The sequence below is a fragment of the Odocoileus virginianus genome, unplaced genomic scaffold (genome assembly GCF_023699985.2).
Source record: "Odocoileus virginianus isolate 20LAN1187 ecotype Illinois unplaced genomic scaffold, Ovbor_1.2 Unplaced_Scaffold_2, whole genome shotgun sequence".
Lineage (NCBI taxonomy): Eukaryota > Metazoa > Chordata > Mammalia > Artiodactyla > Cervidae > Odocoileus > Odocoileus virginianus.
The window spans coordinates 5,625,001-5,639,156 of NW_027224264.1; the positions used below are offsets into that span (position 1 = coordinate 5,625,001).

Below are 14,156 nucleotides of genomic sequence, written 5' to 3' on the forward strand. Positions count from 1 at the left end.
GCTCATACTAATATTAGAATTCTGTATGTCTTCTTCCAGCATGGAATGAATGGTCTATAGGGAAAGATACTGGATAGCTTCTCTCCCTCTACAGCTTCAGAGCACTGCTTTCCATTATTTTAATGAACTCAAATAGCAGACATACTCACATTCAAAGGTTAGTACTCAAAATATGTTAAGTGTTTGGGAATTATTTCACTTTGGATTATGTCTCTCTCCATTGGAGCAAACAGTCAAAAGCTGACTTTATATAAAGAAGTGAGAGAAAACAGATGTACATAAGGCAAATAGGGAAAATGAAATTTGTAGTCAGATGTATGTTTGCTCACTTAACACAGCAATGTTAATCAAGAGAACTTGCTTCTCTAAGAGTAGTTTCAGTAATACTAACTTCAACAAACCATGGCATTCAAGGCATTATAACAGATGTTGGAGACAAAAAGATAAATTAAACATGATTCCTCACCAGCTGAAGCAGACATATAAGCTGCCAACTGGAAAAGCTCAAAAACAGACTATAGGATATTGAAACAACACATTGACTCAGTCTACAGTTAATCTAGTTGCACTCACTACAAAGGAATATGCTCCAATATAGCACATTTCAATCAACTCAAAAACAATGGGTAGAAAATTGTCTTTCTATGCATAAGAATGATAAAACCTAAAAAAAATTTTGATGACAACCAGAAATCAATTTTTAATATTATAAGGCATTTATTTCTATTGTCATATAATGTTAGAATACAACCAATTTAAAATTCACTTTTGGGGATGCAGACATAGAGAACGGACTTGTGGACACGGGAGAAAAGACAGGGTGGGACAAATGGAGAGGGCAGCATCTACGGCTGATTCATGTTGATGTATAGCAGAAACCAACACATATTGTAAAGCAATTATCCTTCAATTAAAAATAAATAAGCCAAAAATAAAAACTGTAAAAAAAGAAAAACACCAGGGGAAAAAAAGCACAGCTCACTTTTGTACCAGGAGGCAATCCGTCTAGCTCTTTAGGCTTTAGAAATGTCCGATGTTCAAGCTTGTGTTCCAGTTTCGCCTTGTAGGTCAAAAATTGCAGTCTGCACTGTGTACAACGATAAATTGCTTTCCTCTGTTTACAGAAAATATTAGAAATAATATTAGAAAGAATAATTTCTACCACCACAAATCCCAGGATCAGAAATTGCTCTTAATTCTAACCGCTTAAGAATTTAAAAGCCAAAATTTTACCACATCGTTTCATAAATACCAAAACATTTCATTTTTAAAAAGTACTTCTTACATTAGTATTTGGGTTTCAAAGTATTTGTTATAATACAGGTAATCAATATGATAGTTATATCAATTATATTACAATGGAACAAGTCCTATGCTATTTGTAGTATGAGTTTATTTAAATATAAATGTGAAGAATAAACTATTCAAACATATGATACTGTGAAAATGAGCTAGCTATATTACAACTTATTTTTGGAAAGATCAATAATTTGTTATTTCCATTTGTTTTGCAAGTTGGTAAAATAAATTGAACTTTCTGAAATTAAGCAAATTTAACCAGATAACTCCCTAAAGAGTCACATTATAGGAACGGTTGTATAAAGCAATGTTTGTCCAACAGAACTTTAAACAGTGATGACTTTTATAGCTGCACTGTCTGAAGTGGTATCCACTGCCACATGTGGTTATTGAGCACTTGAAATGTGGCAAGTGCAACAGAGAATGGAGTTTTACATTTTATTAAATTTTAATTTTAAACTAATTTAAATTTACATAGACACATGTGGCTAGTGACTATGATATTGGACAGCATGGCTATGGAAGCATAAATCAGAACAACTGATCTGAATCTACTATTTGAGAACTCCTTGACCATGTTCCTTCTCAAAGCTGGTCCTTTTATTATTTTACCAATAGGAAACAGGACCCAAGAGAGATGTAAGGCACTTACTCATAGCTACTTACTGGTTTTTCTACTACATATTAGCAACTGTAATTTTTATGTACATGCACTCGTCCATTAAAAGATGCATTTTATATTTATTTGTAAATTTGAAACAACATACAAATACCAAAGAATGTTTTCTCTAGAAGTGTGTTTCCACAGGCTCATCATTTCCACTTAAAACACAAGTAACCATTTAGGAAAATCCAATGAGATCACATATATGAAAATATCTAGACATTACTGGTGCATAACAGGCACTGGAGAAATACAAATTCTTTACTAAGTTCAAAGCACTATATAACTATAATGTATTTGTATTACTATTTTGGTTTCATCTTATTTAGAAGTAATATTAATTGCATTATATCATAGCTACAGCCAACATAAACAAATTCACCTGTATGTGCTCAAGAGAGGGGAAAGAGGGAAAAAAAAAACTCAGTCAAGAAGCGGATGGCAAAACAGCATGACAGAAAATTGCTCAGATAAGAGCTGCCGGAAATCTCTTCTCTGTACTTATATATCTCATCTAATTTCATGATTTCAAATAGCATTCATCCAGCTGCCTACTCAACATCACTATTTGATATCTAGCATGCATTTCATTCACATGGACAAAATTAAACTCCAGATTTTCCCCCATCCACCCTGCAAAAAATCTGTTCCTTCCCTAGTGTCTCCAGTATCTCAATATACGAGAATGTCACTCTTGCAGCTGCTCAGGATGAAAGAAATTGGTCACTCAACTCTTTCTCTCAACGCCCCACACCCACTCCATTGATAAAACCATAATCTTTCCACTTTTCGTCACCTCCTACCACTGCCACCAGATCAGTCCAAGTCACTCACTTGGACTCTTCATGGTAGTCTCCTACCTTTTCCTGGTTTCTACTCTTTTCTCCCAACAATCTCTTCTCTCCATGGCTGCCAGAATGATCTCGCATGTGCTTAAGCATGGCTTTCCGTAACACTCCCAAATCCTGACTGTGGCTTCCAAGGACCTACAATATCTTCCCCACATTCTCTTGCTACAACCTCATTTCCTACTACTCTTCCTCTCACTTGTTTACCATGTGCCAGACACACTGGCCTCCTTGTTGCTTCTTGAACATCTAGATATATGCTCACCTCACTGCCGACTGGCTCCTCTGCCTGCAACATTCACTTCCAGATGGCCACATGGCTTACTCCCTTAATTCCTCTGGAGAGACTTCTTTGACCATCCCATATATATATATATATATATATTTTTTTTTTTTTTAAAAAACCTGCTCTTTCACCTCTTAAGCCCTGGTATTCCCTTGCCTCCTGTATTTCTTTCCTATGGTACTTATCATGTGCTTGAATACACATACATTCAGACATAATATGCATTCTCATTCTGTTTCTCCCCACCCCCATAATGCCAATTTCAGAAGGCACAAATTGTTTTGCTCACTTCTGTAAAAGTCTCTGACATATATTAGGCACTAAATAAATATCTGTTAAATAAACAGTGAGGCAGGCAGCAAGAGAATGACAGTACATACGAGAAGCAGGCACATTAACTAGTTCGAAATATCTGATATTCCATTCATTGAGCATTTGCCCAGAGCCCTGAGATGAGGACATTAATTGAAGATTCCCTTAGTTGAACTCAAGTCTTTCATATCTCTTTATTACATGTATGCTTGTGATGTGCTAATACAGTACATTTTTAAAATAACATGATGTTCAACAAAAAAATGGTGACCTATCCCAAGGACAGAGAAAAAAACTGTATTGAACTTTTTGACAAAGATATCATATTGTCTGGGTGATCAGAGGGTCTTCAAGGCTAATTCTGACTATCTGTAATACCTGCCTTTAGATCTAATGCCAGTAAAGAATGACTCTGAAGTAAAAGTTTGGGCCATAGGTCAATTTTTGGCTTTGCCAATTATTAGAGAATGTGATATTGGGAAAATTAACTTAACTATCTCTAAAGCTTTGTTTCCTTGTATGTGAAATGGAAATGATTACATACCTGCTTCATAAAGTGGTTGTGAGGATTAAAAAAGATAATCCAAGTAAAAGCACTAGTGACTGTCACACAGCAAGTGATAAATATATGTTAACTGCTTGTTATTACTATAAAGATCTAATGAGGCTATTTAACACAAGTGAAATCCTTCATTATTTCTTAAAAGTTGTACAAACTATTGCTGGTTCTAAAATCACTCAATTCATAATAACATATTATTTTAAGGAAAAGGTTACAACCAAAGTCTTAAAAAAGAACAAAATGACCCATATTTATATAAAGAACTTAACAATTCTTATTGTCTAAAATTGCCCTAATAGCATCTTAATTACACAAGCTTATAAACTTGCTTAGCTATAATTTTCAAGTCTTTCATGCACAATTATACAAACTGCAAATACTTTGAAGGATGTCTGATGATCCTTATTAATAGATTCTTTCCTCTACTGATTGTAGACTGCCTACCTCGTAGGTATGCCAAACTTATAAAACAAATGGGCACCCATGGTGTATCAGTACTCCGTGGTTTGATGACTCAGTAGAAGGACTTATAGGGCTTAAAAGTTGTTATACTCACAGCTATGATTTATTACAGTGACAGGCTACAGAACAGGAATATAGGAAAAAAGTGCATGAGGTGAAATCTGGTGGATACTGATACCAGTTTCCAAGTGCCCTCTCCCAATGGAGTTGCACAGGACACGCTCATCAATCCCCCAGCAACCAACTGTAGCAACAAGTGTGAAGTTTTGGGGGTTCTGTTTTGTTTTCTAAGGAAGATATTTTGAGTCTAAAAGTCTGGGTTTTTTATGAGCTTCAGTCACCTAATCTTCAGACTCCCAGAAGAAAAGCAGGAGGTCACCACAATCATATTATTGCACAAATGAGCTAGAAAAGCTGGTACAACATGCCTCAAGGTTTCAGGCATGTAAAACACTTAATCAGTTAATAACAGAAGCTCAGTTTCCAAGAGTTAGCCAAGGGCCAGTTATACAAGTAGGCCCTTCTGAAAATGTGCATGATTTGAGCAACTCAGACTTGCTGAGTTAACACTTTCCTATATATGTGGCAAGTTAAGACACACAACTCACAGTACGAAGACTGATTACAGATTGGGTTAAATCACGTGGGAAACACAGTCCACATAGCAGGCCCATCCATCTCTTTACCTTTCTAAACATCTATTACTCTTTCCACATCCACACCTCACTCTGGAGCTTAGTAAAGCACAAGAAAAAGAGTTACGTTAAAAGTTTCACAATAAAATAAAGCTACTGCTTTATATCTCTTTGTCGTTAAGTCTCTAAGTTGTTTTTGACTCCTTGAGACCCCATAGACTGCAGCACCCCAGGCTTTTGTGACCTTCATTATCTCCCAGAATATGCTCAAACTGATGTTCGTTGAGTCTTTCTTTCAAAATCAAAGGTCAAAAGATAAAACAGAGACCATCAAGATCAGTGTTTCACAAGCTCTATTCCTCAAGAGATGTTAAAATGTATTATGCAAATAAAGGATTTAATGGTTAAATAAGTTTTGGAAACAATATATACCATTTCTTTGCTTGGAAATTTATGATCTTTTAATTATTTTTTAGCACGTGAAAAGCTCTGAAAAATTCTATTAAAAATAAAAAGCTATTTTGTAAGTTCAGCCATTTACTGAATTTCTTTTTCCAGGAACAATTTTAGAGTAGATCATCTATCTACTTGATATCTGATGGAACACTGCTGGGGAAACTTGAATAGAAAGATTTTGCTATAGGTTTGTAACAGTGAGGTGACATACCAGGACCAAACAAAACAAAACAAAACAAAACAACAAGTGTGCTGACACAACAAAGGTGATCCTGAATGTATTTGGATACTCTATTTTTATAATTTTTTTCCAATTAACACCTACAAGTTGATTTCATGATCATCTAATGACTGGAACTGAAAGCAACATTAGCACAAGTGCTGAAAAAAATGGCCATGATAATGCATTTGATAATAAGAAAATGTGATGAACTGATCAGTCAGTGAGAAGAAAAAACTTGATTATGTAATCAGATTGAGTAAATTCAATGACTTCTGATTTTGGCAAATGTGTGACTGCTCTTTCAAACACTTAATAGGCTCACTGTTTTATCAAAGTTTTCAGTCCACATAAAGGATGGTCTAATTGCGTCAGGTAAAGAACCAGCAAGCATAAAATGAAAATTTAAGGGAAAGGAGCAAGCACTAGTACCAATATCCCAGAAATTACAAAATAGAAGGGTCCAAAGTCATCCAAGAAACAAGTTACAACCTAAACACAGTTCTTTGTCATAGTTCACAACTACAAATGTGTTACTGCTGTTTCCTTCGTCACTGGCTGCTACAAGAGACCATCCTGGATCACTGATGACAACCACATGTCTTATAATAAAAAATGGGTGAGAAAGTGGAAATAAAGTTTGAAAAGAGGAACGCAAAAGATTATGAATCCTCAATCTTATCTTCCTCAGTTAAAACTTTATCCTTTTCCTTGATCTTGATTGTGCTGTGCTAGTCAGTTGCTCAGTCATGTCCGACTCTTTGCAACCCCATGGACTATAGCCCGCCAGGCTCCTCTGTCCATGGGGATTCTCCAGGCAAGAACACTGGAGTGGGTTTGCCATGCCCTCCTCCAGGGGATCTTCCCAACCCAGGGATGGAATCCAGGTCTCCCGCATTGCAGGTGGTGTCTTTACCGTCTGAGCAACCAGGGAAGCCCACGGTCTTGATTAACTACCTTTAAAATCATTCCTAGTCTCACCATTCTTAAACCCTTGAAATATCCAACTAAATTTTCCTCCACTTTAGGCTGCTTAATTCTACTTACCTTTTAGAAATTTCACCATTACTGAGCCTCATCACCACCAGGAAGCAGACAAGGAAAAGCAGTGAAAGCTTCCCAAGTATTTCAGCATAAATTGTAAATTAATTGTGTTATTTGGAACAACTTTGCTTTCCTTCTGTTTCCCTGGTGGCTCAGACGGTAAAGAATCTTCCTGCAATGCAGGAGACCTGAGTTTGATCCCTGGGTCAGGAAGATCCCCTGGGAGAAGGGAATGGCTACCCACTCCAGTATTCTTGCCTGGAGAATCCCATAGACAGAGGAGCCTGGTGGGCTATAGTCCATGGGGTCGCAAAGAGTTGGACACGACTGAGCGACTAACACTTTCACTTGCTTTCCTTCTAGAACGAAACTAACCAATGTTCTAAGTTTTAGATATATAACCTTTTCACTAAGGCAAAATGAACAAATGAGAACTGCTGCATCTTACCTGATGCTTCATGTAATGATTCATGTAGGAAGTTGCCATCCTACTAACTTTGAGGCAAAATGGACACAGCAAGTTCTTAGTATTTTCATGGGATGTTCTAAAATGAGTTTCTACCTCAGAAAATAATGATGATCTATACTGGCAAACCTAGAAGTATACAGAAGAGTTAATTAAACTTGCAAAATTATAAACGATATGCAATTATATAAAAGTAGGAACAATAATTCATTTGTTTAGAGTAATATTATGTACTACAAATTCAGCTCTGCTGCCTATATAACCACGGATCCTGATACTACAAGTTAATACACATGATCTCTGAAACAGAAAAATTGTCTTGCAAAGTTTAGGGATGTATTTCTAAACATCCATAGCTCCCTTCTTCTTTTCAAATCTACCATCCCCCAGCTTGACTTGAATTTTCAAGCTCTGACACCCCTTGATCTATAAAGTTCTTCCTGTTACATGAAATGGAGCATTCTCTTCTTTGGATTTTAAATAGCATACAGGTTATAACACAGGCAATTTCTCTTTATCTTGCTATCTTATTGGGAACCACGTCAAATTTTGGAAAAATACCGCCCTAAAGGCCTTGAGTTCCTCATAACTAACAATAATTCCTATTTCTCTAGCATGTCTGTGGTCTTCCCTACAGGGTAAGAAAGCGTGTATGTTTGTCTTTCTCTAGCAGGGCTTTTGTCTGCCTAGTACAGGGGTCAGCAAACTATGACCCAAAGATCAAATCCAACCCACCACCACACATACATGGGTTACACCAAGAGTTTCAAATACTAAAGGGGTTCTTCATTTTGGTAACTCATTTTTATTTAAATGGTTTTAAAGAATCAAAAAAGCAGTACTATTTCCTGAAAACTAAACAAATACCTAGACACACAATAAAATGTCTGTGTACCTGGCAAACATATGGCATTTCACCAGGTTTATGAGTGTTCTTCATATGTTTCAGAAGAATATGTTCTGTTTCAAACGATAATTCACAGATTTTACAAATAGCTGAAAGTGGAAAAACACACATTACACCATTTTAAGGATGTATATAAATCAAAGATTCAATCTGTATATCCACAGCGACAGCAACAACAAATAATACTAGTAGTGTCGACGGTAGTTCCAACAATTCACAGTTGTTAACTTTGTGATGCTGTTCTAAGGACTTTACTTATTATTAGTTTGCTTTATTCTCATACCATCACTGAGAGCAGTACTGTTAACCTTATCCCCTTTTGTCAGATAAGGGACCTGAGGCCCAGAAAGATTAAGTAACTTGCCTGCCATCTCACAGCCGTTTTAAAGAGGCAGAGCTGAGATTTGAATTCAAGCTGTCTAACTCCAGACTCTGTGATTTTACCTATTGCAATAGGCAGTTACTTTTCTTATTACAGTATAAGTGAAAACCACCTATTTCGTATTTGCAAACTAGGGCATCTGAGTTTTCTAATTTGCCACCTATGTACAATGCATGAGTTATGCCAAGGATATTTCAATTTACAAGCAGGACTTCAACTTTAGTAAGTAATTGTATTGAAAAGTTTATACAAGTTAAAATATGCTTTCAAGCTTTCCCCAAATTACAAAATCTACTTCTTATTCTTATTTTTCCAACAGAATTCTTAAGGATGCCTGATAGGTTAGCTAATCAAAATTATTCATGTTCAGGAGTTTAATAAAACTGTGACTTACTAGGAAACTCAAGGCGAGTATGTGTACTCTCAATGTGACACTGCAGTTGAAATGGTGTGGGAAACTGTCGGTAGCAGTGCTGGCAGGTGGTGTGGTTTTCCCAGCTTTCGCTGTTTTGCTTCTCAAGTTCCAAATGATGCTTCGTGTGGTTCATAAACCTACACATGATAGTCAACAGGTGCAAATATTCAAATGTATAACCAAAGACCAATCTCACAAATAAGTATCTGAACTTACATGTTAAAAATGCAAGTGCATTACTCACAGTAACACCTCCAAAGCCATCAATCCTCTCGATCTTTCACACTTGCAATTCAATTTATTTGCTCTTTTACAACTTATAATTCCAAAGGCTTTACAATAGCACTTTTTCTTGTTTTTCTGATATAATGCTTTAGTAGTTCAATCAAGAAAGAACACATATGATTTAGCTCTTCCTTGAAGCTGGAACTCAGCAATTTGTTTCCTCTAGAGCTGCTGGATATTTTCTACACTTGATAACATCTGACTCTGATCTCTGTTAATTTGTTAAGGGACCTTGGTTTTTTATCTCCCCCAGCTCCATTTCGCTGACTTGTGAGAGGCTTTCCTGGACTGCAGTCCCTCCGGCTTGGTCATGGTGGGTTTGCTTCAGAGCCTGACACCAGTGCTTTCACAGCCATCTGTCGTTTCCACTGGTAAACCGCAGGGACACACTCATATTCACCACAAACTTGTAATAACTTGCACTTATTTCTGGTGGGCCACACCGTAAGTTGAGGAGGGACAGAGCTCTCAGGTGGCACCCTGATTATCCTTCCAGCCTCATGATAAGACCTTCCTTTGGAAGATGTCAGAGGACCCTGTGGACTCATTTCAAGTCCTCTTGAAAAGTGTGCACTTCAAATAATCACTTTCATTAAGTGCATCAGTAAACAGTTTACATCTTTTGTTTTAAAATAATCCATTAATATAGTTAATACCACTAATTAGCTTCTTCACCATTATTTCAGATTAAAATTTTTTTGTAAGGAAAAACAGGCTTCTTTTCTGTATGTGAAATACTATCTACATTTTAAAATAAATACCTAAATGAAGGGAACTTTACCACCAAAAGCAGCTACCACCAAAAGAATGATGAGAGAAATCTCTTGATGGCCTCAGCGATATACAATAGCTTTCAGGTGCTTAGAAGACAAATTATTAGTATTTTTATTTGTGTCTTGATTTCTAAATGCATGTAACAGCAATTTTAACACCTATAACTACAAGAATCTTTTTATTTAATGACATGTTTAGTTATCACAAATGGTTCTTTCTAACTCGCAGATTGTTCCCTCTGTAGCACTTACTGTCCATTCTTCAGTTCTACATTCTGCTGTCAGATTCCCTAAAATGTTTCTTATGAGAAGTAACTATGACCTTCAATGGCACAGAGTACAATATAAACAGGCTTATCTATTTCAAAGGGCTTACTGCGATGTTTTATTGAATTTCAAAGTAAAGTTATTTAATCAAAATTACAATCTTTAGTCTGGGTCAAATATTAACAGCTAGTCACCGAGTCCCCAAAGGAAATAATCATGAAATGAAGTAATAATGTCTGTAACCTAGACAATAATCATTATGGAGGTTTTAACATTTATCTCTTCACATCTACAGAACATCACTTCTATTTAGAGCTGCTCATGGTTTGCTTTGAAGTATCGTTTATTCCTTCTTTCATTTTAACATCATCTCTATTTAAATCTTTTAAAAAATCCTAGTCTTGCCTAAGAATTTACATTTAAAGGTCATTAGCCATTAACTTTTCAGCTCGTAACTTCAGTAAAATTTATGTGTGTAAATAATATTGGGAATTCTCTGATGGTCCAGTGGTTAGGACTCCACACTTTTCACTGCAGGGGACACAGGTTCAATACTTGATCACGGAACTAAGATCTTGAATGTCTCACGGAACACCCAGATAAAAAAAATGTTAACCAACTAGCTATTCCTTAGTTATTACCCTGCCCTCATCAGCAGCTCACACTTCTTAAACCAGCAGATGGAGATATGAAAAAAAGAAAACCCCTCGTGAGTCTATTCTCAGAATAAAATAGCTCTAACTGGTTTTGGTGTCACTAATTGTAGGAAAAAATATCCTACAATTTTTTGACAGGGCTGAGAGGAGAAATCTTGAGCTATGAACATCTACCATCCTTTAAAACCATCAATGTGCTGTCCTAGTTTTTAATCATTAAGGTAAAATGTTATTTAATACATATAGCATCTTTGGCTATCCAATGTTTCCTGGTTCCGTTTCACTTACTAAAAGTATGTCCAAAATGCCACAACATTCCTAGGTTTTTACAAAATATGCTTAGTTTAAAATTTCTAGATATTCTGATAATCTAGAAATCTGTAGTCAGTCTTTTGAAATGAAAACAAAAAAAACAAAACTTCATGTTAATATTAAATGGACTAATCTCATTAAACGAAAGCCAAAAAGCTAATGATGGAAGAACTTCTAATATCAGATGCATAATATTTCAGCTTTGCAGGTGGCGTTAGTGGTAAAGAATCCACCTGCCAGAGCAGGAGGTGCAAGAGACACAGGTTCTATCCCTGGGCTGGGAAGATCCCCTGGAGAAGGAAATGGCAATCTGCTCCAGTATTCTTGCCTGGGACATCCCAAGGACAGAAGAGACTGGCAGGCTACAGTTCATGGGGCTGCGAAGAGCCAGACATGACTGACTATACACATACACACACGTAACAAGAAACTTAACTAGTGAACCACTTTCCTATGCATTTTGCCAAATCTACTAACATTATTTTCTACTGTATTTTACTATGAGTGATAATATGGAAGGAGGTCACAAAGTTCTATCATAACACTGTCTCAGTGTTATATCTCAAACCACAACTTCTCTTCTATTAACCTACTGGGACCCTTAACAACCGATAGCTGGTAGCGCTTGATAAAAAGAAGTAAAGAAGTGTGAAAACTCATATGAATAATATATGTCAAAGGTCTCTCAAAACTATAAAGTGCTGTCATAAATGTAGCACTCACAATTGTTTTAGGCTTATATTACAGTGTATTCCAGTGTTTTCGTAAGTACTTCATTTTGGACCCAAGAATTCACCAGAAAATAAAATAAATGCTAGGCTTAGAAATGACCTACCTATAGAATATTTAGCGATGCTAGTTATAAATGATGGTTTTCAAGGGTAAACATTTTTAAAAGTTGATATGCATGTGTGTCACAATAGAGGTACAGACATACATATACGTGTATGCATCTCACCTAAGGGAAGTGCACTGATGTCTGCAATTCGCTCTGCAAAGTATAAAAAATCAGATAGGTCTATGGATAAATAGATATGTAGCAATGTACATATAGTGAAATGTTAATGGTAGAATCGAGGTGATAAATATATAGGTATGTTCACTAAAATTTTTTCAATTTTGCCATCTGAAATTTTTTATAATAAAATATTGGAAAAATGTCAGGATATATAGCCAATTAAAAAATACTAATCAATAAGTCTTGTTACTCTCTCACTTAGGATAACAGATATGTAATATGCCATATAACTCAAAGATTGTAAAGCACAAATTTCTAAAGTTTAAAGCATACATATATTAACTCTTCAGAATTCCACTGAGAGTTAAATCTCTACTTTGAAAATGTGTTACATTATAAAATCAAAGCATACATGCTGCCTAGAACTAGTACTTTAAAGAAGATTAAAAAAATCACTTTCTCAAGGCCAATGTACTAAAAACTATAAATATGAATTGTAAAATTAGAATATTAAATAAGACAGACATGGAGAGGTCAAATTGGATAAAGTGGTTCTTCCTGTGATAGGAAAAGTAAGACCAGAAGCAGTTAAAAAGTAAAAATATCTCATGGAAATTCCTAGTCGAATGATAGAGAGAATTTCCCCTAGCTTGAAATAAATTTTGTCCTGTCTTAAGCTATCCGAAAGAAATACAACTAAATGGGTCCAAGCGTCAAACTCCTAAACATGTAAGAAAGGATGAGCTTTTCAACACGAAAATCTGCTTTTATTCTCAGTAAAAAGTTAATACTGCTTATCTAAAGGAAATATAATATTTACACCTGTAGCACTCAATTTTCAAATCGAAATAGAAATAAATATTTACATACCTAACATTATTTTTAAGAATTTTCAAGCAACTGTGGCATTTAAAGGTTGTGTAAGTCTTCTCGTTTTCATCCACAGTTCCTTCATGTTTTCCATAGTAAAAGTTACTAACTAACATAATCAATTTTCTTTTCTCTCCACCAGTCGTATTTCTATTTTCAGTGCTTGAAAGCTCTACTTTAATCATTTCCAAAAATGCATCTACCAGGTCTGGACAACAAATCTGAAAGAGAAAAAAAAAGCCTCATTTATATTTCTTTTAAAAGTGAGATACAGGCTCACTCATGTGGAAATATAGTCTCCCATAGTTTTAATTACAAACAAACAATAAAAGCTACAAGTTAGAGAATGTTTGCCACTTTCCCTAGGTGCAGAAGTATATATAATATGCTATGACTTCTGTATAACAACAAATGAAAAATAAGAACAGTCACACGTGCCTGTATATGCAGAAAGAAAATCAAAGAAGATACAAAACAAGTTAATATTTCCTTTATGAGTTGTACTGGGAACTAGGCAAACAGGACCAGGGGTGATGTTTTTCATTGTATTCCCTCTTGTGCTTTTTGAATCATGTGACCATATTACTCCCAAATTAAATAAAGATAACAAATTCATTTTCTTTTCTTTTCTCTCTCCATTTATTATGCAAAACATAAAAACACCAAGTGTCTCCACACAATATTACATAAATAGAAAACCTGAAAGCACTGTAGAAGTTACTTCTTACTTTTAAAACCAAAGCCCAAAGTCCAGTTAACAGAAGTCATACTCAGGGAGTTAGGAACAGTGATAGAGACCAAATACAGTTTTGCCCAAGAATAAAGAGACTGTATTTGGAATTCCAGGATATTTCTTTTCTTTCTACATTTTGTTGGTAAAATGTTGAATTTGAACAACAGCAAAAAATGCCAATCTTTGAAACAGTGAGCAACAACTTTCCCTACATAACTTCCTTTCTTCTCAATTTTCTTTCCTGCATTATTTTCTACACTGCCATTTTTCTTGCTTCCTTCCCTGCTTCCTGCCATTTATACTGGGCATACAAAAAGAATACAGACTATCTTTTCACAGATGCA

At 35.5% G+C, this 14,156-nt stretch overlaps 1 protein-coding gene across 9 annotated transcripts in view; it reads right to left on the reverse strand.

Moving 5' to 3' along the window:
• ZNF280C (zinc finger protein 280C) overlaps positions 1 to 14,156 on the reverse strand; it is a 61,355-nt gene that overhangs the window by 15,142 nt on the left and 32,057 nt on the right. For all 9 annotated transcript variants that reach the window (XR_011485925.1, XM_020889704.2, XM_020889706.2 and 6 more), the window contains 5 exons: positions 13,080 to 13,300; positions 8,938 to 9,095; positions 8,150 to 8,250; positions 7,237 to 7,383; positions 983 to 1,114 (listed from right to left, as the gene is read on the reverse strand). Coding sequence is in view for 8 of the 9 variants with exons in the window: in XM_020889704.2 (XP_020745363.2) it covers positions 983 to 1,114; positions 7,237 to 7,383; positions 8,150 to 8,250; positions 8,938 to 9,095; positions 13,080 to 13,300 (759 nt within the window). In the remaining variant the exon portion in view is untranslated. The remainder of the gene's footprint in view (positions 1 to 982; positions 1,115 to 7,236; positions 7,384 to 8,149; positions 8,251 to 8,937; positions 9,096 to 13,079; positions 13,301 to 14,156) is intronic.